The sequence below is a fragment of the Salvelinus fontinalis genome, chromosome 12, assembly GCF_029448725.1.
Source record: "Salvelinus fontinalis isolate EN_2023a chromosome 12, ASM2944872v1, whole genome shotgun sequence".
Classification (NCBI taxonomy): domain Eukaryota; kingdom Metazoa; phylum Chordata; class Actinopteri; order Salmoniformes; family Salmonidae; genus Salvelinus; species Salvelinus fontinalis.
Window position 1 is genome coordinate 59,342,811 of NC_074676.1, and position 26,782 is coordinate 59,369,592.

General features: G+C 48.1%; 1 protein-coding gene across 3 annotated transcripts; it reads right to left on the minus strand.

Moving 5' to 3' along the window:
- Positions 1–747: 747 nt before the first annotated feature.
- nit2 (nitrilase family, member 2) lies at positions 748–25,201 on the minus strand. Of its 3 annotated transcripts, XM_055941229.1 has the most exons (10): positions 24,962–25,191; positions 24,178–24,296; positions 23,711–23,831; positions 20,483–20,574; positions 18,758–18,851; positions 14,678–14,752; positions 14,428–14,506; positions 6,254–6,352; positions 2,009–2,064; positions 748–1,225 (listed from the first exon to the last, which is right to left on the minus strand). In XM_055941229.1, the coding sequence occupies exons 1-10, from the start codon at positions 24,987–24,989 to the stop codon at positions 1,131–1,133; spliced, it is 858 nt and encodes a 285-aa protein (XP_055797204.1). In that variant the 5' UTR covers positions 24,990–25,191; the 3' UTR covers positions 748–1,130. The 3 variants fall into 3 exon arrangements, 1 of the variants encoding a protein (XP_055797204.1); XR_008761659.1 differs by lacking the exon at positions 6,254–6,352 and having other exon boundaries at positions 1,194–1,225; positions 14,040–14,506; positions 24,917–25,201; XR_008761660.1 differs by lacking the exon at positions 6,254–6,352 and having other exon boundaries at positions 1,202–1,225; positions 14,040–14,506; positions 24,962–25,194.
- Positions 25,202–26,782: the final 1,581 nt, after the last annotated feature.

Sequence of the window (26,782 nt, forward strand, 5' to 3'; positions counted from 1 at the left end):
ACTGACTCAACTCCAGCCACTTTAATAATGGGAATTGATGGAAATTATGTAAAAATGTATCACTAGCCACTTTAAACAATGCCACTTAATATAATGTTTACATACCCTACATTACTCATCTCATATGTATATATAATGTACTCTATACCATCTACTGCATCTTGCCTATGCCGTTCTGTACCACCACTCATTCATATATCTTTATGTACATATTCTTTATCCCTTTACACTTGTGTGTATAAGGTAGTAGTTGTGGAATTGTTAGGTTAGATTACTTGTTGGTTATTACTGCATTGTCGGAACTAGAAACACAAGCATTTTGCTACACTCGCATTAACATCTGCTAACCATGTGACCAATAACATCTGCTAACCATGTGTATGTGACCAATAACATTTGATTTGAAGTGAATACCAGAGTGTGGGCGTAACGATAGTGTTGCTTGGATCACATTGACCATCCCTGTTCTTACAACGGCCAGGTACCTACAGTACCCCTCCTACCCCCTCACTTCCTATTTCTCTCTACACACGGCACTCCCTGACAATTATGGATCTTTGTTATAGACAGATACTGTGTACGTTTGCTGCAGAAATAAAAGGGTCAAATCGGGTGGTGATGTATCTCGTCTGTTTGATGCATTTTGATCTTGTCATGATGAAGAGATTGAAATAGTCTACAGCCACTGGAGATGCTCAGAATAGCTGATGTTTTAAAACCAGGAGAACAGAGCAGACAGAAGGAGTATTTCTTGGCAAAAATGTATTTTTAATTTGAACTGGATGTAGATTTGGAAACAGATGAGACATGTTATACAAAGAATATAAATCTTTATGGAAATTAGAGAGGACATACATCCTCTTTGTGTGAAATGGTTCCATCTAAGATGTTGTGCTTTATTACATGCACCTTCAAAATCACCTCAGACTACATTTACTGATCACACAGAATATCTCACTGGTTCCACAGCTGCTACTCCACTGTAAGTCACAGTGGAATCATGTATTGTAGGCACAAACAGCTGTATAGCCAACACTCATGCTCCAGCTACCAATTTCTCACCAACAATAGACAGGTCTGTTCACTGTAACTCCTGAGTTTCTCATAGCTAAGGGTTCAGGGGTTAAAGTTCATCCCTCCTGCACTGCGTTCACAGTGTAGAGGTCACTGCGGCGCTGGGCTGTGATGGGGATCTGTTGACGGACGTCGGCCAAATACTGCAGGTCTGAAAAACACAGACCACATAGGGAGAGGTTAGGACACTGATAAGCTAAAGTAAACTAGTTACATTAGTCACAGTGGATAACAGTGCTGGCTCAAACTACAGTTACATTAGATAATGATGCTGGCTCAAACTACAGTTACATTAGATAACGATGCTGGCTCAAACTACAGTTACATTAGATAACGATGCTGGCTCAAACTACAGTTACATTAGATAACGATGCTGGCTCAAACTACAGTTACATTAGATAACGATGCTGGCTCAAACTACAGTTACATTAGATAACGGTGCTGGCTCAAACTACAGTTACATTAGATAACGATGCTGGCTCAAACTACAGTTACATTAGATAATGATGCTGGCTCAAACTACAGTTACATTAGATAACGATGCTGGCTCAAACTACAGTTACATTAGATAACGGATAATGGTGCTGGCTCACTAAGAGGTTTAGGATCACTGAACCACACTGAACCAGTCCGGTACCACTCACCCACACTGAACCAGTCCGGTACCACTCACCCACACTGAACCAGTCCGGTACCACTCAACCACACTGAACCAGTCCGGTACCACTCACCCACACTGAACCAGTCCGGTACCACTCACCCACACTGAACCAGTCCGGTACCACTCACCCACACTGAACCAGTCCGGTACCACTCAACCACACTGAACCAGTCCGGTACCACTCACCCACACTGAACCAGTCCGGTACCACTCACCCACACTGAACCAGTCCGGTACCACTCACCCACACTGAACCAGTCCGGTACCACTCACCAATGTCTGCGTAAACAACAGTCTCTTCAGTCCCCGCCTTGGATATCACCTCTCCCCTGTCATGATAATGTAACTGTTAGAAATGCTTTCAATCACATCACACATCCAATAAAACACATTCTGTACACAGGACATGACTGGTCTCTGTGGCAACGTGACAACCACACAGAAAACATACTGCCACCTTCAGTGAAAACAGTAGAAAACAGTGATTACAGACACTGCATGTAGCATCACACACGACAGTACGTGCTGGCTGTCTAGTACTCACCAGGGACTAACAGTGCTGTGACCCCAGGCTGTCTGGTACTCACCAGGGCTAACACTTCTGTGACCCCAGGCTGTCTAGTACTCACCAGGGACTAACAGTGCTGTGACCCCAGGCTGTCTGGTACTCACCAGGGCTAACACTTCTGTGACCCCAGGCTGTCTAGTACTCACCAGGGACTAACAGTGCTGTGACCCCAGGCTGTCTGGTACTCACCAGGGCTAACACTTCTGTGACCCCAGGCTGTCTAGTACTCACCAGGGACTAACAGTGCTGTGACCCCAGGCTGTCTGGTACTCACCAGGGCTAACACTTCTGTGACCCCAGGCTGTCTAGTACTCACCAGGGACTAACAGTGCTGTGACCCCAGGCTGTCTGGTACTCACCAGGGCTAACACTTCTGTGACCCCAGGCTGTCTAGTACTCACCAGGGACTAACAGTGCTGTGACCCCAGGCTGTCTGGTACTCACCAGGGCTAACACTTCTGTGACCCCAGGCTGTCTAGTACTCACCGGGGACTAACAGTGCTGTGACCCCAGGCTGTCTGGTACTCACCAGGGACTAACAACAGAGCTGTGACCCCAGGCTGTCTAGTACTCACCAGGGACTAACAGTGCTGTGACCCCAGGCTGTCTGGTACTCACCAGGGCTAACACTTCTGTGACCCCAGGCTGTCTAGTACTCACCAGGGCTAACACTTCTGTGACCCCAGGCTGTCTAGTACTCACCAGGGACTAACAACAGAGCTGTGACCCCAGGCTGTCTGGTACTCACCAGGGACTAACAACAGTGCTGTGACCCCAGGCCATCTAGTACTCACCAGGGACTAACAGAGCTGTGACCCCAGGCTGTCTGGTACTCACCAGGGACTAACAGTGCTGTGACCCCAGGCTGTCTGGTACTCACCAGGGACTAACAACAGTGCTGTGACCCCAGGCTGTCTAGTACTCACCAGGGACTAACAACAGTGATGTGACCCCAGGCTGTCTAGTACTCACCAGGGACTAACAACAGTGATGTGACCCCAGGCTGTCTGGTACTCACCAGGGACTAACAACAGTGATGTGACCCCAGGCTGTCTGGTACTCACCAGGGCTAACACTTCTGTGACCCCAGGCTGTCTAGTACTCACCAGGGACTAACAACAGTGCTGTGACCCCAGGCTGTCTGGTACTCACCAGGGACTAACAGTGCTGTGACCCCAGGCTGTCTAGTACGCACCAGGGACTAACAACAGAGCTGTGACCCCAGGCTGTCTAGTACTCACCAGGGACTAACAACAGTGATGTGACCCCAGGCTGTCTAGTACTCACCAGGGACTAACAACAGTGATGTGACCCCAGGCTGTCTGGTACTCACCAGGGCTAACACTTCTGTGACCCCAGGCTGTCTAGTACTCACCAGGGACTAACAACAGTGATGTGACCCCAGGCTGTCTAGTACTCACCAGGGACTAACAACAGTGCTGTGACCCCAGGCTGTCTAGTACTCACCAGGGACTAACAACAGTGCTGTGACCCCAGGCTGTCTGGTACTCACCAGGGACTAACAACAGTGATGTGACCCCAGGCTGTCTAGTACTCACCAGGGACTAACAACAGTGCTGTGACCCCAGGCTGTCTAGTACTCACCAGGGACTAACAACAGTGCTGTGACCCCAGGCTGTCTGGTACTCACCAGGGACTAACAGTGCTGTGACCCCAGGCTGTCTAGTACTCACCAGGGACTAACAACAGAGCTGTGACCCCAGGCTGTCTAGTACTCACCAGGGACTAACAACAGAGCTGTGACCCCAGGCTGTCTGGTACTCACCAGGGACTAACAACAATGCTGTGACCCCAGGCTGTCTAGTACTCACCAGGGACTAACAACAGAGCTGTGACCCCAGGCTGTCTAGTACTCACCAGGGACTAACAACAGTACTGTGACCCCAGGCTGTCTAGTACTCACCAGGGACTAACAACAGTGCTGACCCGAGCTGTCTAGTACTCACCAGGGACTAACAACAGTGCTGTGACCCCAGGCTGTCTAGTACTCACCAGGGACTAACACTTCTGTGACCCCAGGCTGTCTGGTACTCACCAGGGCTAACACTTCTGTGACCCCAGGCTGTCTGGTACTCACCAGGGACTAACAACAGTGCTGTGACCCCAGGCTGTCTAGTACTCACCAGGGACTAACAACAGTGCTGTGACCCCAGGCTGTCTAGTACTCACCAGGGACTAACAACAGTGATGTGACCCCAGGCTGTCTAGTACTCACCAGGGACTAACAACAGTGATGTGACCCCAGGCTGTCTGGTACTCACCAGGGCTAACACTTCTGTGACCCCAGGCTGTCTAGTACTCACCAGGGACTAACAACAGTGATGTGACCCCAGGCTGTCTAGTACTCACCAGGGACTAACAGAGCTGTGACCCCAGGCTGTCTAGTACTCACCAGGGACTAACAACAGTGCTGTGACCCCAGGCTGTCTAGTACTCACCAGGGACTAACAACAGTGCTGTGACCCCAGGCTGTCTGGTACTCACCAGGGACTAACAGTGCTGTGACCCCAGGCTGTCTAGTACTCACCAGGGACTAACAACAGAGCTGTGACCCCAGGCTGTCTAGTACTCACCAGGGACTAACAACAGTGCTGTGACCCCAGGCTGTCTAGTACTCACCAGGGACTAACAACAGAGCTGTGACCCCAGGCTGTCTGGTACTCACCAGGGACTAACAACAGTGCTGTGACCCCAGGCTGTCTAGTACTCACCAGGGACTAACAACAGAGCTGTGACCCCAGGCTGTCTAGTACTCACCAGGGACTAACAACAGTACTGTGACCCCAAGCTGTCTGGTACTCACCAGGGACTAACAACAGTGCTGTGACCCCAGGCTGTCTGGTACTCACCAGGGACTAACAACAGAGCTGTGACCCCAGGCTGTCTAGTACTCACCAGGGACTAACAGAGCTGTGACCCCAGGCTGTCTAGTACTCACCAGGAACTAACAGAGCTGTGACCCCAGGCTGTCTAGTACTCACCAGGGACTAACAGAGCTGTGACCCCAGGCTGTCTAGTACTCACCAGGGACTAACAACAGTGCTGTGACCCCAGGCCATCTAGTACTCACCAGGGACTAACAACAGTGCTGTGACCCCAGGCTGTCTAGTACTCACCAGGGACTAACAGAACTGTGACCCCAGGCTGTCTGGTACTCACCAGGGACTAACAACAGTACTGTGACCCCAGGCTGTCTGGTACTCACCAGGGACTAACAACAGTGCTGTGACCCCAGGCTGTCTAGTACTCACCAGGGAATAACAACAGTGCTGTGACCCCAGGCTGTCTGATACTCACCAGGGACTAACAGAGCTGTGACCCCAGGCTGTCTAGTACTCACCAGGGACTAACAACAGTGCTGTGACCCCAGGCCATCTAGTACTCACCAGGGACTAACAACAGTGCTGTGACCCCAGGCTGTCTAGTACTCACCAGGGACTAACAGAACTGTGACCCCAGGCTGTCTGGTACTCACCAGGGACTAACAACAGTACTGTGACCCCAGGCTGTCTGGTACTCACCAGGGACTAACAACAGTGCTGTGACCCCAGGCTGTCTAGTACTCACCAGGGAATAACAACAGTGCTGTGACCCCAGGCTGTCTGATACTCACCAGGGACTAACAACAGTGCTGTGACCCCAGGCTGTCTAGTACTCACCAGGGACTAACAACAGAGCTGTGACCCCAGGCTGTCTAGTACTCACCAGGGACTAACAACAGTGCTGTGACCCCAGGCTGTCTAGTACTCACCAGGGACTAACACTTCTGTGACCCCAGGCTGTCTAGTACTCACCAGGGACTAACACTTCTGTGACCCCAGGCTGTCTGGTACTCACCACGGACTAACAACAGTGCTGTGACCCCAGGCTGTCTAGTACTCACCAGGGACTAACAACAGTGCTGTGACCCCAGGCTGTCTGGTACTCACCAGGGACTAACAACAGTACTGTGACCCCAGGCCACGTAGGAGGCCGTCTCATCTCTGGCAGGGGAAGCCGTGGCCACATACACCTGGTTATCAACCGCCCTGGTAGGGAGAGACAGACAAGAGTCTGAGTTAAGGACCACACACACCGCAGCAAATCTGCCATCCGTCTGCCGTTCGTTCGGCGTGGCGTGTTTGAGACCCCCCGCTGGTGGCTTACATTTTTGCGCAGTTCAAGTTTAAGTTGTCACATGCACAAGTACAGTGAAATGCTTGACTTGCAAGCCGACCCAACAGTTCACTATTCAATATAGTAGAAGCTACATACATGGTCTGGGCCAGTACCAAATTTGCAGAGAAAGACACTGGTAGACACTGTATGTACATGCAGCCAGGGGTTAGGAGAAAGAGATATACATGTAAACAGGGCTGAAAAGTGACTGGTAGCAGGAATATATAAATACTACGGTAATATATACACTACCGTTCAAAAGTTTGGGGTCACTTAGAAATGTCCTTTAAAAAAAAAAAAGTAAAATAGCAAATTGATCAAAATACAGTGTAGACATTGTTAATGTTGTAAATGACTATTGTAGCTGGAAACGGCTGATTTTTAATGGAATATCTACATAGGTGTACAGAGGCCCATTATCAGCAACCATCACTCCTGTGTTTCAATGGCACGTTGTGTTAGCTAATCCAAGTTAATCATTTTAAAAAGGCTAATTGATTATTAGAAAACCTTTTCGCAATTATGTTATGTGGCAGACCAGGGGGTTTGGTCAAGACGTTTACCCATATCAGACACGGACAGAGAAGGATCAGTTTCAAGGATGTTAATTTAAATAATAGATCAAAGAGGAACGGATAGGTCTCCCCTATGATTCCCTCTCAGGGATGCCGTCTTCTGGGATTCCCTCTCCGGGATGCCGTCTTCTGGGATTCCGGGTCTGGCGGTATCCTGTCGGGCACAAAACTGAACTCCCTCTTCTTACCTCTGCAACCGTCAACAATACCACGGGAGTCCTTTCTTCCCCCACTCTCCCTGTGTGCTGCCCTTCTGGCAGCTTTATGGGCCTTGCACAGCTGGTGAGCAATCCGCCCTTAATTACTCACCAGCTCCCAATCAGCCCCAATTAGTCCTGGGCGGAGAGCCCGTCGAGACCTGGCACGTCCAGCAGGTGGAGCCATCGCCTCGTGCTGTATACTCCATCTGTTACCAGGCCTCGACGAGTCTCCCCCTGGTGGCTGACCTGCTGTACGCCACAGTTAGCACAGCTGAAAACTGTTGTCTGATTAAAGAAGCAATAAAACTGGCCTTCTTTAGACTAGTTGAGTATCCGGAGCATCAGCATTTTGTGGGTTCGTTTACAGGCTCAAAATGTCCAGAAACAAATAACTTCCTTCTGAAACTCGTCAGTCTGTTCTGAGAAACGAAGGCTATTCCATGCGGGAAATTGCCAAGAAACTGAAGATGTGTACTACTCCCTTCACAGAACAGAGCAAACTGGCTCTAACCAGAATAGAAAGAGGAGTGGGAGGCCCCGGTGCACAACTGAGCAAGAGGACAAGTACATTAGAGGGTCTAGTTTGAGAAACAGACGCCTCACAAGTCCTCAACTGGCAGCTTCATTAAATAGTACCAGCAAAACACCAGTCTCAACGTCAACAGTGAAGAGGCGACTCCGGGATGCTGGCCTTCTAAATTTCAGTGACCCCAAACTTTTGAACGGTAGTTTACATGTAAACAGGACTAATAGTGGCCAGTAGCAGGATAAATATATACCAATGGTACTAAACTCAGCAAAAAAAAGAAGTGTCCCTTTTTCAGGATCTTGTCTTTCAAAGATAATTCATAAAAATCCAAATAACTTTACAGATCTTCATTGTAAAAGGGTTTAAATACTGATTCCCATGCTTCTTCAATGAACCATAAACAATTAATGAACATGCACCTGTGGAACGGTGGTTAAGACACTAACAGCTTACAGACGGTAGGCAATTAAGGTCACAGTTATGAAAACTTAGGACACTAAAGAGGCCTTTCTACTGACTGAAAAACACCAAAAGAAAGATGCCCAGGGTCCCTGCTCATCTGCGTGAACATGCCTTAGGCATGCTGCAAGGAGGCATGAGGACTGCAGATGTGTCCAGGGCAATAAATTGCAATGTCCGTACTGTGAGACGCCTAAGACAGCGCTACAGGGAGACAGGACGGACAGCTGATCGTCCTCGCAGTGGCAGACAACGTGTAACAACACCTGTACAGGATCGGTACATCCGAACATCACACCTGCGGGACAGGTACAGGATGGCAACAACAACTGCTCGAGTTACACCAGGAACGCACAATCCCTCCGTCAGTGCTCAGACTGTCCGCAATAGGCTGAGAGAGGCTAGACTGAGGGCTTGTAGGCCTGTTATAAGGCAGGTCCTCACCAGATATCACCGGCAACAATGTCGCCTATGGGCACAAACCCACCGTCGCTGGACCAGACAGGACTGGCAAAAAGTGCTCTTCACTGACGAGTTGCGGTTTTGTCTCATCAGGGGTGATGGTCGGATTCACATTTATCGTAGAAGGAATGAGCGTTACACTGAGGCCTGTACTCTGGAGCGGGATCGATTTGGAGGTGGAGGGTCCGTCATGGTCTGGGGCGGTGTGTCACAGCATCATCGGACTGAGCTTGTTGTCATTGCAGGCAATCTCAACGCTGTGCGTTACAGGGAAGACATTCTCCTCCCTCATGTGGTACCCTTCCTGCAGGCTCATCCTGACATGACCCTCCAACATGACAATGCCACCAGCCATACTGCTCGTTCTGTGCGTCATTTCCTGCAAGACAGGAATGTCAGTATTCTGCCATGGCCAGCGAAGAGCCCGGATCTCAATCCCATTGAGCACATCTGGGACCTGTTGGATCGAAGGGTGAGGGCTAGGGCCATTCCCCCCAGAAATGTCTGGGAACTTCCAGGTGCCTTGGTGGAAGAGTGGGGTAACATCTCACAGCAAGAACTGGCAAATCTGGTGCAGTCCATGAGGAGGAGATGCACTGCAGTACTTAATGCAGCTGGTGGCCACACCAGATACTGACTGTTACTTTGGATTTTGACCCCCTCCCCTTTGTTCAGGGACACATTATTACATTTCTCTTAGTCACATGTCTGTGGAACTTGTTCCGTTTATGTCTCAGGTGTTGAATCTTGTTTTGTTCAAACAAATATTTACACATGTTAAGTTTGCTGGAAAGAAATGCAGTTGACAGTGAGAGGACGTTTCTTTCTTTGCTGAGTTTATATACATGTAAACAGGAGTAATAATGACCGGTAGCAGGATAAATAGATACATACTAATGATAATGGCAATCAATAATCAATGACCAGCACCGTAGTGGTAGTAATACACACACATTCTTATTTACACTGACGGCCTACCAAAAAACCTCCTGCGGGGACGGGGCTGGGAATAAAAATATAGGACAAAACACACATCACGACGAGAGACAACACTACATAAAGAGAGACCTAAGACAACATAGCAAGGCAGCAACAGATGACAACAACATGGTAGCAGCACAACGTGATAGCAACACAACATGGCAGCAACACACCATGGTAGCAACACAACATGGTAGCAACACAACATGGCAGCAACACAACATGGTAGCAACACAACATGGTAGCAGCACAACATGATAGCAACACAACATGGTAGCAACACAACATGGTAGCAACACAACATGGTAGCAACACAACATGGCAGCAACACAACATGGTAGCAACACAGCATGGTAGCAACACAACATGGTAGCAGCACAACATGATAGCAACACAACATGGTAGCAACACAACATGGTAGCAACACAACATGGTAGCAACACAACATGGCAGCAACACAACATGGCAGCAACACATGGCAGCAACACAACATGGTAGCAACACAACATGGTAGCAGCACAACATGGTAGCAACACAACATGGTAGCAGCACAACATGGTAGCAACACAACATGATAGCAACACAACATGGCAGCAACACATGGTAGCAACACAACATGGCAACAACACAACATGGCAGCAACACATGGTAGCAGCACAACATGGCAGCAACACAACATGGCAGCACCACAACATGGCAGCAACACAACATGGCAGCAACACAACATGGCAGCAACACAACATGGCAGCAACACATGGTAGCAACACAACATGGTAGCAACACATCATGGTAGCAACACAACATGGCAGCAACACAACATGGTAGCAACACAACATGGCAGCAACACAACATGGCAGCAACACAACATGGTAGCAACACAACATGGTAGCAACACAACATGGCAGCAACACAACATGGCAGCAACACATGGCAGCAACACAACATGGTAGCAACACAACATGGTAGCAACACATCATGGTAGCAACACAACATGGCAGCAACACAACATGGTAGCAACACAACATGGCAGCAACACAACATGGCAGCAACACAACATGGTAGCAACACAACATGGTAGCAACACAACATGGCAGCAACACAACATGGCAGCAACACATGGCAGCAACACAACATGGTAGCAACACAACATGGTAGCAGCACAACATGATAGCAACACAACATGGTAGCAACACAACATGGTAGCAGCACAACATGGCAGCAACACAACATGGTAGCAACACAACATGGTAGCAACACAACATGGTAGCAGCACAACATGGTAGCAACACAACATGATAGCAACACAACATGGCAGCAACACATGGTAGCAACACAACATGGCAGCAACACAACATGGCAGCAACACATGGTAGCAACACAACATGGTAGCAGCACAACATGGTAGCAGCACAACATGGCAGCAACACAACATGGTAGCAACACAACATGGCAGCAACACAACATGGCAGCAACACAACATGGCAGCAACACATGGTAGCAACACAACATGGTAGCAACACATCATGGTAGCAACACAACATGGCAGCAACACAACATGGCAGCAACACAACATGGCAGCAACACATGGTAGCAACACAACATGGTAGCAACACATCATGGTAGCAACACAACATGGCAGCAACACAACATGGCAGCAACACATGGTAGCAACACAACATGGTAGCAACACAACATGGTAGCAACACAACATGGTAGCAGCACAACATGATAGCAACACAACATGGTAGCAACACAACATGGTAGCAACACAACATGGTAGCAACACAACATGGCAGCAACACAACATGGTAGCAACACAGCATGGTAGCAACACAACATGGTAGCAGCACAACATGATAGCAACACAACATGGTAGCAACACAACATGGTAGCAACACAACATGGTAGCAACACAACATGGCAGCAACACAACATGGCAGCAACACATGGCAGCAACACAACATGGTAGCAACACAACATGGTAGCAGCACAACATGGTAGCAACACAACATGGTAGCAGCACAACATGGTAGCAACACAACATGATAGCAACACAACATGGCAGCAACACATGGTAGCAACACAACATGGCAACAACACAACATGGCAGCAACACATGGTAGCAGCACAACATGGCAGCAACACAACATGGCAGCACCACAACATGGCAGCAACACAACATGGCAGCAACACAACATGGCAGCAACACAACATGGCAGCAACACATGGTAGCAACACAACATGGTAGCAACACATCATGGTAGCAACACAACATGGCAGCAACACAACATGGTAGCAACACAACATGGCAGCAACACAACATGGCAGCAACACAACATGGTAGCAACACAACATGGTAGCAACACAACATGGCAGCAACACAACATGGCAGCAACACATGGCAGCAACACAACATGGTAGCAACACAACATGGTAGCAACACATCATGGTAGCAACACAACATGGCAGCAACACAACATGGTAGCAACACAACATGGCAGCAACACAACATGGCAGCAACACAACATGGTAGCAACACAACATGGTAGCAACACAACATGGCAGCAACACAACATGGCAGCAACACATGGCAGCAACACAACATGGTAGCAACACAACATGGTAGCAGCACAACATGATAGCAACACAACATGGTAGCAACACAACATGGTAGCAGCACAACATGGCAGCAACACAACATGGTAGCAACACAACATGGTAGCAACACAACATGGTAGCAGCACAACATGGTAGCAACACAACATGATAGCAACACAACATGGCAGCAACACATGGTAGCAACACAACATGGCAGCAACACAACATGGCAGCAACACATGGTAGCAACACAACATGGTAGCAGCACAACATGGTAGCAGCACAACATGGCAGCAACACAACATGGTAGCAACACAACATGGCAGCAACACAACATGGCAGCAACACAACATGGCAGCAACACATGGTAGCAACACAACATGGTAGCAACACATCATGGTAGCAACACAACATGGCAGCAACACAACATGGCAGCAACACAACATGGCAGCAACACATGGTAGCAACACAACATGGTAGCAACACATCATGGTAGCAACACAACATGGCAGCAACACAACATGGCAGCAACACATGGTAGCAACACAACATGGTAGCAACACAACATGGTAGCAGCACAACATGGTAGCAACACAACATGGTAGCAACACAACATGGTAGCAACACAACATGGCAGCAACACAACATGGCAGCAACACAACATGGTAGAAACACAACATGGCAGCAACACAACATGGTAGCAGCACAACATGGTAGCAGCACAACATGGTAGCAACACAACATGGCAGCAACACAACATGGCAGCAACACAACATGGCAGCAGCACAACATGGTAGCAACACAACATGGTAGCAACACAACATGGCAGCAACACAACATGGTAGAAACACAACATGGCAGCAACACAACATGGTAGCAGCACAACATGGTAGCAGCACAACATGGTAGCAACACAACATGGCAGCAACACAACATGGCAGCAACACAACATGGCAGCAACACAACATGGTAACAACACAACATGGTAGCAACACAAAGCACGGTACAAACTTTATTGGGCACGGACAACAGCACAAAGGGCAAGAAGGTAGAGACAACAATACATCTAATCAATAATAATTTTAGCAGCAGCGTAGGTGTGAGGGGGAGCAGTTGTTGTTAGCCATTTAACAGTCTTATGGACAGGGGAGAGAAGCTGTTTAGGAGTCTGTTGGTCTGAGCCTTGAAGCACCGGTACCGCCTGCCGTACCGTCTGCCGGACGGGAGCATGGAGAACAGTCCACATTTGGGGTGGCTGGAGTCAATTCATCAGGCCTTTAAGACAGCGCCTGGCATGTACGTCCTGGATGGCTGGGAGCCCCAGTGATATGGTGAGCCGCCTTCACCATCCTCTGTAGGGTCTTCTGGTCGCGGGCGGTGCAGTTGCCATACCAGAGGGTGACACATCCAGTCAGGATGCTCTCGAGATGTAGAACCGGTTTGTACGGCTGGTACTCTGTTCAGAGATGCTTAGTACTCTCTGGCACGACTATACCGGTGTCTCACAGCCTTTAGAAGGCATGTCTCTACCGGTGTCTCACAGCCTTTAGATGGCATGTCTCTACCGGTGTCTCACAGCCTTTAGAAGGCATGTCTCTACCGGTGTCTCACAGCCTTTAGAAGGCATGTCTCTACCGGTGTCTCACAGCCTTTAGAAGGCATGTCTCTACCGGTGTCTCACAGCCTTTAGAAGGCATGTCTCTACCGGTAAACTGGTTTCATAAACCTTTGGTCTTCTAGGATGTTCACCAACCTTCCTCTCTGCAGCAGTTCCCAGTGGGCCGGCCCGGTGGTCATGTTGAAGGCTCCAGGGTAGACCAACAGCTGGCATCCTGAACACAGATACCAACCTTCCTCTCTGCAGCAGTTCCCAGTGGGCCGGCCCGGTGGTCATGTTGAAGGCTCCAGGGTAGACCAACAGCTGGCATCCTGAACACAGATACCAACCTTCCTCTCTGCAGCAGTTCCCAGTGGGCCGGCCCGGTGGTCATGTTGAAGGCTCCAGGGTAGACCAACAGCTGGCATCCTGAACACAGATACCAACCTTCCTCTCTGCAGCAGTTCCCAGTGGGCCGGCCCGGTGGTCATGTTGAAGGCTCCAGGGTAGACCAACAGCTGGCATCCTGAACACAGATACCAACCTTCCTCTCTGCAGCAGTTCCCAGTGGGCCGGCCCGGTGGTCATGTTGAAGGCTCCAGGGTAGACCAACAGCTGGCATCCTGAACACAGATAACGTCCTCACTGTCCAGGTCTGCCCACTGTTCATTCATTGCAACTTCAATACATTCCCTACTTCATATTTTTTTTATATATACATGCCCCTTTGGGATCCTTTCTGCCCCTCTACCTACAATGTTTACCAGGTTGGAAAGACACCATGTTACCCTCACCTTTCTTAGAGTAGAGTTGAGCCAGCTCTGCAAACCTCATGTCATAGCAGATCCCTACACCCACCCTACAGTATGCTAGAGGAGACATGACAGAGAAGAGCTAGTTAAAGTTAACACGGGGTTAGAGTTAACCCAATACCCAATAGTATGCTAGAGGAGACATGACAGAGAAGGCTAGTTAAAGTTAACACGGGGTTAGAGTTAACCCAATACACAGTAACACGGGGTTAGTTAACCCAATACACAGTAACACAGGGTTAGTTAACCTCTTGAAGCTAAGGGGCACTATTTTTATGTTTGGAAAAATAACGTTCCCAAAGTAAGCTGCCTATTTCTCAGGCCCAGATGCAGAATATGCATATAATTGACAGATTATGATAGAAAACTCTAAAAGTTTCCAAAACTGTCCAAATATTGTCTGTGAGTATAACAGAACTGATTTTGCAGGCGAAAACCTGACGAAATCCAACCAGGAAGTGCCTCTTATTTTGAAAAACCCCTGTTCCATTGCCTGCCTTTCCTCCGTTTAAAGGGATATCAACCAGATTCATTTCCACTGGCTTCCACAGGTTGTGAACAGTCTTTAGACATAGTTTCAAGCTTTTATTCTGAAAAATGAGCGAGATTTTTCACATCGCGTCAGTGGATAGCCAGATGCCCTTCCATTAGTTAATGCGTGCAACAGTGGTAGCTCAACATTTTCTTTCTTTCTAGTATTGAATAGTTTACCGTCCGGTTGAAATATTATAGATTATTCATGTTAAAAACAACCCGAGGATTGATTATTACAAACTTTACGGATACTATTTGGAATTTTCGTCTGCCCTTCATGACCGGCACGAGCCTGTTGATTACTGAACATAACGCACCAACCAACAGAGGTTTTTTGATATATAGATTATTTTTAACGAACAAAAGGAACATTTATTGTGTAACTGGGAGTCTCGTGAGTGCAAACATCCGAAGATCATCAAAGGTAAGCGATTCATTTTATTGCTTTTCTGACTTTCGTGACGAAGCTACTTTGATGCTAGCTGTTCATAATGTTTTGTCTACTGATTGATAAACTCACACAAACGCTTGGATTGCTTTCGCTGTAAAACATATTTTCAAAATCTGACACGACATGTGGATTAACAACAAGCTAAACTGTGTTTTGCTATATTGCACTTGTGATTTCATGAAATGTAATTTTTTTTTTGTATTTTTTTTTTTAATTTGGCGCTCTGCAAATCAGCGGATGTTTACGAAAATGATCCAAGAAGTTAACCCAATACACAGTAACACGGGGTTAGAGGTATCCCAATACACAGGAACTTACCAGACTATACCCAGCATGCTTACAGGTTTGGACGTGACACTATGTGAAAAGCGTTGCGTCCCAAGTGGCACCCTATTACTGGTCAAAAGAAGTGCACAATTCGAGTTGGTAACCCTCCTCTACCATCCGTTCTATTGGTCAAAGTGCGATCACTGGAGAATAAATTGGATGAGCTCCGTTCAAGACTATCCTACCAACGGGAATTAAAAACTGTAATATCTTATGTTTCAGCGAGTCGTGGCTGAACGACGACGTGGATAATATACAGTTGGCTGGGTTTCCGTGCATCGGCAGGACAGAACAGTTGTGTCCGTTAAAACAAGGGGTGGCGATCTGAGTCTATTTGTCAATAACAGCTGCTTGCCTGAGGTAGAGTACCTCATGATAAGCTGTACAGCACACTATTTACCAATAGTTTTCATCTATATTTTTCATAGCTGTCGATTTACCACCACAAACCAATGCCGGCACTAAGACCGCACTCAACCAACTCTATAAGGCAATAAGCAAACAATAAACTACTCATCCAGATGTGGCACTCCTAGTGGCCGGGGACTTTAATGCGGCTAAACTTAAATCCATTTAACCTAGTTTCTACCAGCATGTCACATGTGCAACCAGAGGGAAGAAAACCCTCTTAGACCACCTTTACTCCACACAGAGAGACGAGTACAAAGCTCTCCCTCGACCTCCTTTTGGCAAATCTGACCATAATTCTATCCTGCTGATTCCTGCTTACAAGCAAAAACTAAAGCAGGAAGTACCAGTGACTCAGTCAATACGGAAGTGGTCAGATGACGCAGATGCTAAACTACAGGACTGTTTTGTAGCACAGACTGGAATATGTTCCTGGATTCTTCCGATAGCATTGAGGAGTACACCACATCAGTCATTGGCTTCATCAATAAGTACATCGATGATGTCATCCCCACAGTGACTGTACGTACATTTCCCAAGCAGAAGCCATGGATTACAGGCAACATCCGCATCGAGCTAAAGGCTAGAGGAGTGGGACACTAATCTGGACGCTTATAAGAAATCCCGCTATGCCCTCCGACGAACCATCAAACAGGCAAAGCATCAATACAGGACAAAGATTGAATCCTACTACACCGGCTCTGACGCTCTTGGATGTGTCAGGGCTTGCAAACTATTACGGACAACAAAGGGAAATCCAGCCGAGAGCTGCCCAGTGACGTGAGCATCACCAGATGAGCTAAATGCCTTTTATGCTCGCTTCGAGACAAATAACACTGAAATATGCATGAGAGCACCAGCTGTTCCGGATGACTGTGTGATCACGCTCTCCGTAGCTGATGTGAGTAAGACCTTTAAACAGGTCAACATTCACAAGGCCGCAGGGCCAGACGGATTACCAGGACGTGTACTCAAAGCGTGCACGGACCAACTGGCAAGTGTCTTCACTGACCTTTTCAACCTCTCCCTGACCCAGTCTGGTTATCTGCTTGAAACATATAGGTATTACATAGTCCCAACACCACAGTGCACAAGAATGCCAAGGTAACTTGCCTAAATGACTACTGCCCCGTAGCACTCACGTCGATAGCCATGAAGTGCTTTGAAAGGCTGGTCATGGCTCACATCAACACCATCATCCCGGAAACCCTAGACACACTCCACTTTGCAAATCGCCCCAACAGATCCACAGATGATACAATCTCTATTGCACTCCACACTGCCCTTTCCCACCTGGACAAAAGGAACACCTATGTGAGAATGCTATTCATTGACTACAGCTCAGCGTTCAACACCATAGTGCCCTCAAAGCTCATCACTAAGCTAAGGATCCTGGGACTAAACACCTTCCTCTGCAACTGGATCCTGGACTTCCTGAGGGGCCGCCCCCTGGTGGTAAGGATAGGTAACAACACATCCGCCACGCTGATCCTCAACATGGGCGCCCTCAGGGGTGCGTGCTTAATCCCCTCCTGTACTTCCTGTTCACCCACGACTGCATGGCCAAGCACGATTCCAACACCATCATTAAGTTTGCTGACGACACAACAGTGATAGGCCTGATTACCAACAACGATGAGACAGCCTATAGGGAAAAGGTCAGAGACCTGGCAGTGTGGTGTCAGGACAACAACCTCTCCCTCAACGTGATCAAGACAAAGGAGCTGATCGTGGACTACAGGAAAAGACGGGCAGAACAGGCCCCCATTAACATCGACGGGGCTGTAGGGGAGCAGGTTGAGAGCTTCAAGTTCCTTGGTGTCCACATCACCAACAAACTAACATGGTCCAAACACACCAAGACGTTGGTGTGGTCTAAACACACCAACACCTAAACACACCATGAAGAGGGCACTTTTTAAAGTCTTCTTATTGTTATTTGATCGTGTTACTTTTTTACTTTAGTTTATTTAGTACATATTTTCTTAACTGCATTGTATTGTTGGTTTTATTTTTTTATTTAACCTTTATTTAACCAGGCAAGTCAGTTAAGAACAAATTCTTATTTACAATGACGGCCTACCTCGGCCAAACGCGGGAGACGCTAGGCCAATTGTGCGCCGCCCTATGAGACTCCCAATCACGGCTGGTTGTGACACAGCCTGGAATCAAACCAGGGTCTGTAGTGACACCTCGTGCACTGAGTTGCAGTACCTTAGACCGCTGCGCCACTCGGAAGCCTGAGGTTAAGGGCTTGTAAGCATTTCACTGTAAGGTCTACACACGTTGTATTCGGCGCATGTGAATAGGGTGCCATTTGGGACGCAGGCTCAGAGACTCACGTGTGTCGAACACTGACAGGTTGCTCCCTGGGCTCAGTGTCTCTGACTCCTGGAAACGGATCTTCCCTGGAACGTTGATGTCAAACAGGTGGATCTTCAAGAGGAATAGTGGTAAATATAAAGACAGAATGTATGGCACTCAAATACAGCCAGTGTCCTGTGAAAGCATTTCTCCCCTCATAAAGTTGGAGTCATACTGTATGCATGTGTTATACATGTGTATGTCCCATGCTCCTACCTTCCTGTGTGTGAGCACCAGGTTCCTACCTTCCTGTGTGTGAGCACCAGGTTCCTACCTTCCTGTGTGTGAGCACCAGGTTCCTACCTTCCTGTGTGTGAGCACCAGGTTCCTACCTTCCTGTGTGTGAGCACCAGGTTCCTGTTCCTACCTTCCTGTGTTTGAGCACCAGGTTCCTGTTCCTACCTTCCTGTGTGTGAGCACCAGGTTCCTACCTTCCTGTGTGTGAGCACCAGGTTCCTACCTTCCTGTGTGTGAGCACCAGGTTCCTACCTTCCTGTGTTTGAGCACCAGGTTCCTACCTTCCTGTGTTTGAGCACCAGGTTCCTGTTCCTACCTTCCTGTGTTTGAGCACCAGGTTCCTACCTTCCTGTGTGTGAGCACCAGGTTCCTACCTTCCTGTGTTTGAGCACCAGGTTCCTACCTTCCTGTGTTTGAGCACCAGGTTCCTACCTTCCTGTGTTTGAGCACCAGGTTCCTACCTTCCTGTGTTTGAGCACCAGGTTCCTACCTTCCTGTGTGTGAGCACCAGGTTCCTACCTTCCTGTGTTTGAGCACCAGGTTCCTACCTTCCTGTGTTTGAGCACCAGGTTCCTGTTCCTACCTTCCTGTGTTTGAGCACCAGGTTCCTACCTTCCTGTGTGTGAGCACCAGGTTCCTACCTTCCTGTGTGTGAGCACCAGGTTCCTACCTTCCTGTGTGTGAGCACCAGGTTCCTACCTTCCTGTGTGTGAGCACCAGGTTCCTACCTTCCTGTGTGTGAGCACCAGGTTCCTACCTTCCTGTGTGTGAGCACCAGGTTCCTACCTTCCTGTGTGTGAGCACCAGGTTCCTGTTCCTACCTTCCTGTGTGTGAGCACCAGGTTCCTGTTCCTACCTTCCTGTGTGTGAGCACCAGGTTCCTACCTTCCTGTGTTTGAGCACCAGGTTCCTACCTTCCTGTGTGTGAGCACCAGGTTCCTACCTTCCTGTGTTTGAGCACCAGGTTCCTACCTTCCTGTGTGTGAGCACCAGGTTCCTACCTTCCTGTGTTTGAGCACCAGGTTCCTACCTTCCTGTGTTTGAGCACCAGGTTCCTGTTCCTACCTTCCTGTGTGTGAGCACCAGGTTCCTACCTTCCTGTGTGTGAGCACCAGGTTCCTGTTCCTACCTTCCTGTGTGTGAGCACCAGGTTCCTACCTTCCTGTGTTTGAGCACCAGGTTCCTGTTCCTACCTTCCTGTGTTTGAGCACCAGGTTCCTACCTTCCTGTGTTTGAGCACCAGGTTCCTGTTCCTACCTTCCTGTGTGTGAGCACCAGGTTCCTACCTTCCTGTGTGTGAGCACCAGGTTCCTACCTTCCTGTGTGTGAGCACCAGGTTCCTACCTTCCTGTGTGTGAGCACCAGGTTCCTGTTCCTACCTTCCTGTGTGTGAGCACCAGGTTCCTACCTTCCTGTGTGTGAGCACCAGGTTCCTACCTTCCTGTGTGTGAGCACCAGGTTCCTACCTTCCTGTGTTTGAGCACCAGGCTGCCATCAGGTCCAAACACTGGACAGGTGTTATACAGCTTCCCTCCATCATCCTCCTCAGGGATGGAGCCTGAATACACCAATACATCTCATTAACATATCACAGCCCACTATTTAACACACAGCCCATATAAACACACAGCTCATATACTAACACACAGCTCATATACTAGCACACAGCTCATATACTAGCACACAGCTCATATACTAGCACACAGCTCATATACTAGCACACAGCTCATATACTAACACACAGCTCATATACTAGCACACAGCTCATATACTAGCACACAGCTCATATACTAACACACAGCTCATATACTAACACACAGCTCATATACTAACACACAGCTCATATACTAACACACAGCTCATATACTAACACACAGCTCATATACTAGCACACAGCTCATATACTAACACACAGCTCATATACTAACACACAGCTCATATACTAACACACAGCTCATATACTAACACACAGCTCATATACTAACACACAGCTCATATACTAACACACAGCTCATATACTAACACACAGCTCATATACTAACACACAGCTCATATACTAACACACAGCTCATATACTAACACACAGCTCATATACTAACACACAGCTCATATACTAACACACAGCTCATATACTAACACACAGCTCATATACTAACACACAGCTCATATACTAGCACACAGCTCATATACTAGCACACAGCTCATATACTAACACACAGCTCATATACTAACACACAGCTCATATACTAACACACAGCTCATATACTAACACACAGCTCATATACTAACACACAGCTCATATACTAGCACACAGCTCATATACTAGCACACAGCTCATATTCTAGCACACAGCTCATATACTAGCACACAGCTCATATACTAGCACACAGCTCATATACTAACACACAGCTCATATACTAACACACAGCTCATATACTAACACACAGCTCATATACTAACACACAGCTCATATACTAGCACACAGCTCATATACTAGCACACAGCTCATATACTAACACACAGCTCATATACTAACACACAGCTCATATACTAACACACAGCTCATATACTAACACACAGCTCATATACTAACACACAGCTCATATACTAACACACAGCTCATATACTAACACACAGCTCATATTAACACACAGCTCATATTAGCACACAGCTCATATACTAACACACAGCTCATATACTAACACACAGCTCATATACTAACACACAGCTCATATACTAACACACAGCTCATATACTAACACACAGCTCATATACTAGCACACAGCTCATATACTAGCACACAGCTCATATACTAACACACAGCTCATATACTAACACACAGCTCATATACTAACACACAGCTCATATACTAACACACAGCTCATATACTAACACACAGCTCATATACTAACACACAGCTCATATACTAACACACAGCTCATATACTAACACACAGCTCATATACTAACACACAGCTCATATACTAGCACACAGCTCATATACTAGCACACAGCTCATATACTAACACACAGCTCATATACTAACACACAGCTCATATACTAACACACAGCTCATATACTAACACACAGCTCATATACTAACACACAGCTCATATTAGCACACAGCTCATATACTAACACACAGCTCATATACTAGCACACAGCTCATATACTAACACACAGCTCATATACTAACACACAGATCATATATTAACACACATCATTTAATCAGAGCCTACTAAAGAGCTGCTTTCAGTCTACTGTCCACTATTCCTATACTGCTGTGTCCAGCTACGGGGACAGTCCCAGCGGCTGTCCACCTACGGGGACAGTCCCAGCGGCTGTCCACCTACGGGGACAGTCCCAGCGGCTGTCCAGCTACGGGGACAGTCCCAACGGCTGTCCAGCTACGGGGACAGTCCCAACGGCTGTCCAGCTACGGGGACAGTCCCAACGGCTGTCCAGCTACGGGGACAGTCCCAGCGGCTGTCCAGCTACGGGGACAGTCCCAGCGGCTGTCCAGCTACGGGGACAGTCCCAGCGGCTGTCCAGCTACGGGGACAGTCCCAACGGCTGTCCAGCTACGGGGACAGTCCCAGCGGCTGTCCAGCTACGGGGACAGTCCCAGCGGCTGTCCAGCTACGGGGACAGTCCCAGCGGCTGTCCAGCTACGGGGACAGTCCCAGCGGCTGTCCAGCTACGGGGACAGTCCCAGCGGCTGTCCAGCTACGGGGACAGTCCCAGCGGCTGTCCACCTACGGGGACAGTCCCAGCGGCTGTCCAGCTACGGGGACAGTCCCAGCGGCTGTCCACCTACGGGGACAGTCCCAGCGGCTGTCCAGCTACGGGGACAGTCCCAGCGGCTGTCCAGCTACGGGGACAGTCCCAGCGGCTGTCCACCTACGGGGACAGTCCCAACGGCTGTCCAGCTACGGGGACAGTCCCAGCGGCTGTCCACCTACGGGGACAGTCCCAGCGGCTGTCCAGCTACGGGGACAGTCCCAGCGGCTGTCCAGCTACGGGGACAGTCCCAGCGGCTGTCCACCTACGGGGACAGTCCCAACGGCTGTCCAGCTACGGGGACAGTCCCAGCGGCTGTCCACCTACGGGGACAGTCCCAGCGGCTGTCCAGCTACGGGGACAGTCCCAACGGCTGTCCAGCTACGGGGACAGTCCCAACGGCTGTCCAGCTACGGGGACAGTCCCAACGGCTGTCCAGCTACGGGGACAGTCCCAGCGGCTGTCCAGCTACGGGGACAGTCCCAGCGGCTGTCCAGCTACGGGGACAGTCCCAGCGGCTGTCCAGCTACGGGGACAGTCCCAGCGGCTGTCCAGCTACGGGGACAGTCCCAACGGCTGTCCAGCTACGGGGACAGTCCCAGCGGCTGTCCAGCTACGGGGACAGTCCCAGCGGCTGTCCAGCTACGGGGACAGTCCCAGCGGCTGTCCAGCTACGGGGACAGTCCCAGCGGCTGTCCAGCTACGGGGACAGTCCCAGCGGCTGTCCAGCTACGGGGACAGTCCCAGCGGCTGTCCACCTACGGGGACAGTCCCAGCGGCTGTCCACCTACGGGGACAGTCCCAGCGGCTGTCCACCTACGGGGACAGTCCCAGCGGCTGTCCAGCTACGGGGACAGTCCCAGCGGCTGTCCACCTACGGGGACAGTCCCAACAGTTGTCCAGAGTTCCTCTCACCTCCCACCAGATACACCTGGCTCTCCTTGGCTGCCTCAGACAGAACCTGACTGGACTCTCCAGGGATCTTCTCTGCATACTCAGGGAAGAAGCTAGTTCCATAGGGGGAGTTGAAGCACTCCTGTACATGGAAATATAATCAATACCTTTGGATGGTATTATGTGAAACAACTGGTAACCTTTCTAATGAGAAGTCAATCAACAATAAAACAAGCCAATATTAATTCCTGGAAAAAGAGATCAATTGTTCCACTGATGGAAATCAAGTCATATTTCCCATCAGCAGTTGTCACAAAGTGCTTTACGGTAGCCCCCCGCCTAGACCACAAAGAGCAACAAAAGCAGAAGAGAGAGCACAGTGGCCAGGAAAAACTCCCTAGAAGGAAGACATCTAGAGAGGAACCAGGCTCATGGGGTGGCCCATCACCACGAAACATTTCAGAAGAGTAAAGGGGTGGTGTACTCACAGGTAAGACCACCACTTTGGCCCCCTGTGCAGCTGCTTCTTTAATCAGCCCCCGGGCTCTGGAGAGGTTGTCAGCTTTGACCTTGGTCACATGTAGTTGGACCACTGCTAGACGGAACTCTGGGGGCAGAAACAGAATGGTCACCATTCAGACAACAATGTCTAAAAAACGCTGCGATGATATGCAAATACAAAATGCTGGCTATGATCATTACATCATTCTACTCAGTTCTGCTCAAGGTCAATGACCAGACACTACAATGATCAACAAGGGGTCATGGTGGGAGTATTTTAATGTAAAGTCTATAAAGGGGGACATGTAACCTCGCGGTTAAGAGCATTGGGCCAGTAGCCAAAAGTTCGCTGGTTCGAACTCCCTGAGCCGACTAGGTTAAAAAAATATATATGTCAGTGCACTTGAGCAAGTCGCGTAACCCTTATTGCTCCTCTAGTCGCCCTGGATAACAGCATCTGCTAAAAGGTCAAACGTATAAGTGAAGACTGCACAGGTGTACATCGATTTCAACTGCTACAACTTCACTACATGCACTGAAAAGAAATACTTGCCTATTTTCAATGGCAACACGAGCAGCAATGCACATTTGAGCTGGAACTCTCAACATAGGCTGGGTTTCTGTACAGCACTTCGAGATATTATCTGATGTACGAAGGGCTATATAAAATAAAATTGATTGATTGATTGAACATAGCTAGCTCGAAAATGAAGCTAATGTTGTCACCTGTAAAAGCCCGTTCTGCTTCAATAGCCAGCTCGTTGTACTTACTAGACATTGTCTTGGCCAATAAAGACATGAGTGCTTGCAGCAGCTTGCAGGATTCCTATTCTCATAATATGAACGTGAAAAACATCTCTTCTTCCGGGTCTATGCTGGACATCTTTTCAAAATAAAGGTCTTTTGTTTTAGTTCAAGCACTTAGTTCAGTTTATGCGCATGTGTAGCTGGCTAGCCCAATCGGTCAGCAGATGCCACTATTATTCATTTGATGTCATTAGCGCGACGGTTCTTATTTAACTCAGCGGCTCCGACCGGTTGCGCCCTTCTTCCTGTGGAACGGTTGTCACTACTTACCACAGCCACAAAGTACTAAACCCCGACCACTTCTACAACGTCTCTCTTCTTAAAATCTTCTTAGAAACCGAATCCTAACACGAACCTTAACTTTTAAACAGACATTTCAACAACATGCTGGTTATAGTGGTTCCTATTACTACTACTACTACTGCTGATACTGCTGCTACTGCTGATACTGTTGCTAATATTACTACTACTACTACTACTACTACTGTTACTACTGCTAATACTGTTGCTACTTCTACTCCTACTGTTACTATTACTACTACTAATACTAATACTGCTACTACTACTACTGATAATGCTACTACTACTGCTAACACTACTACTGCAGCACCTGCTACTACTACTACTGATAATGCTACTACTAATAATAATAGTACTACTACTGCTACTACTGCATCATTGCCTGGTATGGAAACTGCTCGGCCCCCGACCGTAAGGCGCTACAGAGGGTAGTGTGAACGGGCCAGTACATCACTGGGGCCAAGCTTCCTGCCATCCAGGACATCTATACCCCCCCACACCACTTCCACTCTCTGTTGTCATCTATGCATAATCACTCATAATCATTAACTCTACCTTCATGTACATATTACCTCAACTAACCGGTGCCCCCCTGTATATATTGTTATTTTTTACTGCTGGTCTTTAATTACTTGTTACTTATATTCTTAACTGTATTTTTCTTTAAATGCACTGTTGGTTAGGGGCTCGTACGTCAGCATTTCACTGTGAGGTCTACTACACCTGTTGTATTCAGCATTTCACTGTGAGGTCTACTACACCTGTTGTATTCAGGATTTCACTGTGAGGTCTACTACACCTGTTGTATTCAGCATTTCACTGTGAGGTCTACTACACCTGTTGCATTCAGCATTTCACTGTAAGGTCTACTACACCTGTTGTATTCAGCATTTCACTGTGAGGTCTACTACACCTGTTGTATTCAGCATTTCACTGTGAGGTCTACTACACCTGTTGTATTCAGCATTTCACTGTGAGGTCTACTACACCTGTTGTATTCAGCATTTCACTGTGAGGTCTACACCTGATGTATTCAGCATTTCACTGTAAGGTCTACACCTGATGTATTCAGCATTTCACTGTGAGGTCTACTACACCTGTTGTATTCAGCATTTCAAAGTGAGGTCTACTACACCTGTTGTATTCAGCATTTCACTGTAAGGTCTACTACACCTGTTGTATTCAGCATTTCACTGTGAGGTCTACTACACCTGTTGTATTCAGCATTTCACTGTAAGGTCTACTACACCTGTTGTATTCAGCATTTCACTGTGAGGTCTACTACACCTGTTGTATTCAGCATTTCACTGTGAGGTCTACGACACCTGTTATATTCAGCATTTCACTGTAAGGTCTACTACACCTGTTGTATTCAGCATTTCACTGTAAGGTCTACTACACCTGTTGTATTCAGCATTTCACTGTAAGGTCTACTACACCTGTTGTATTCAGCATTTCACTGTGAGGTCTACTACACCTGTTGTA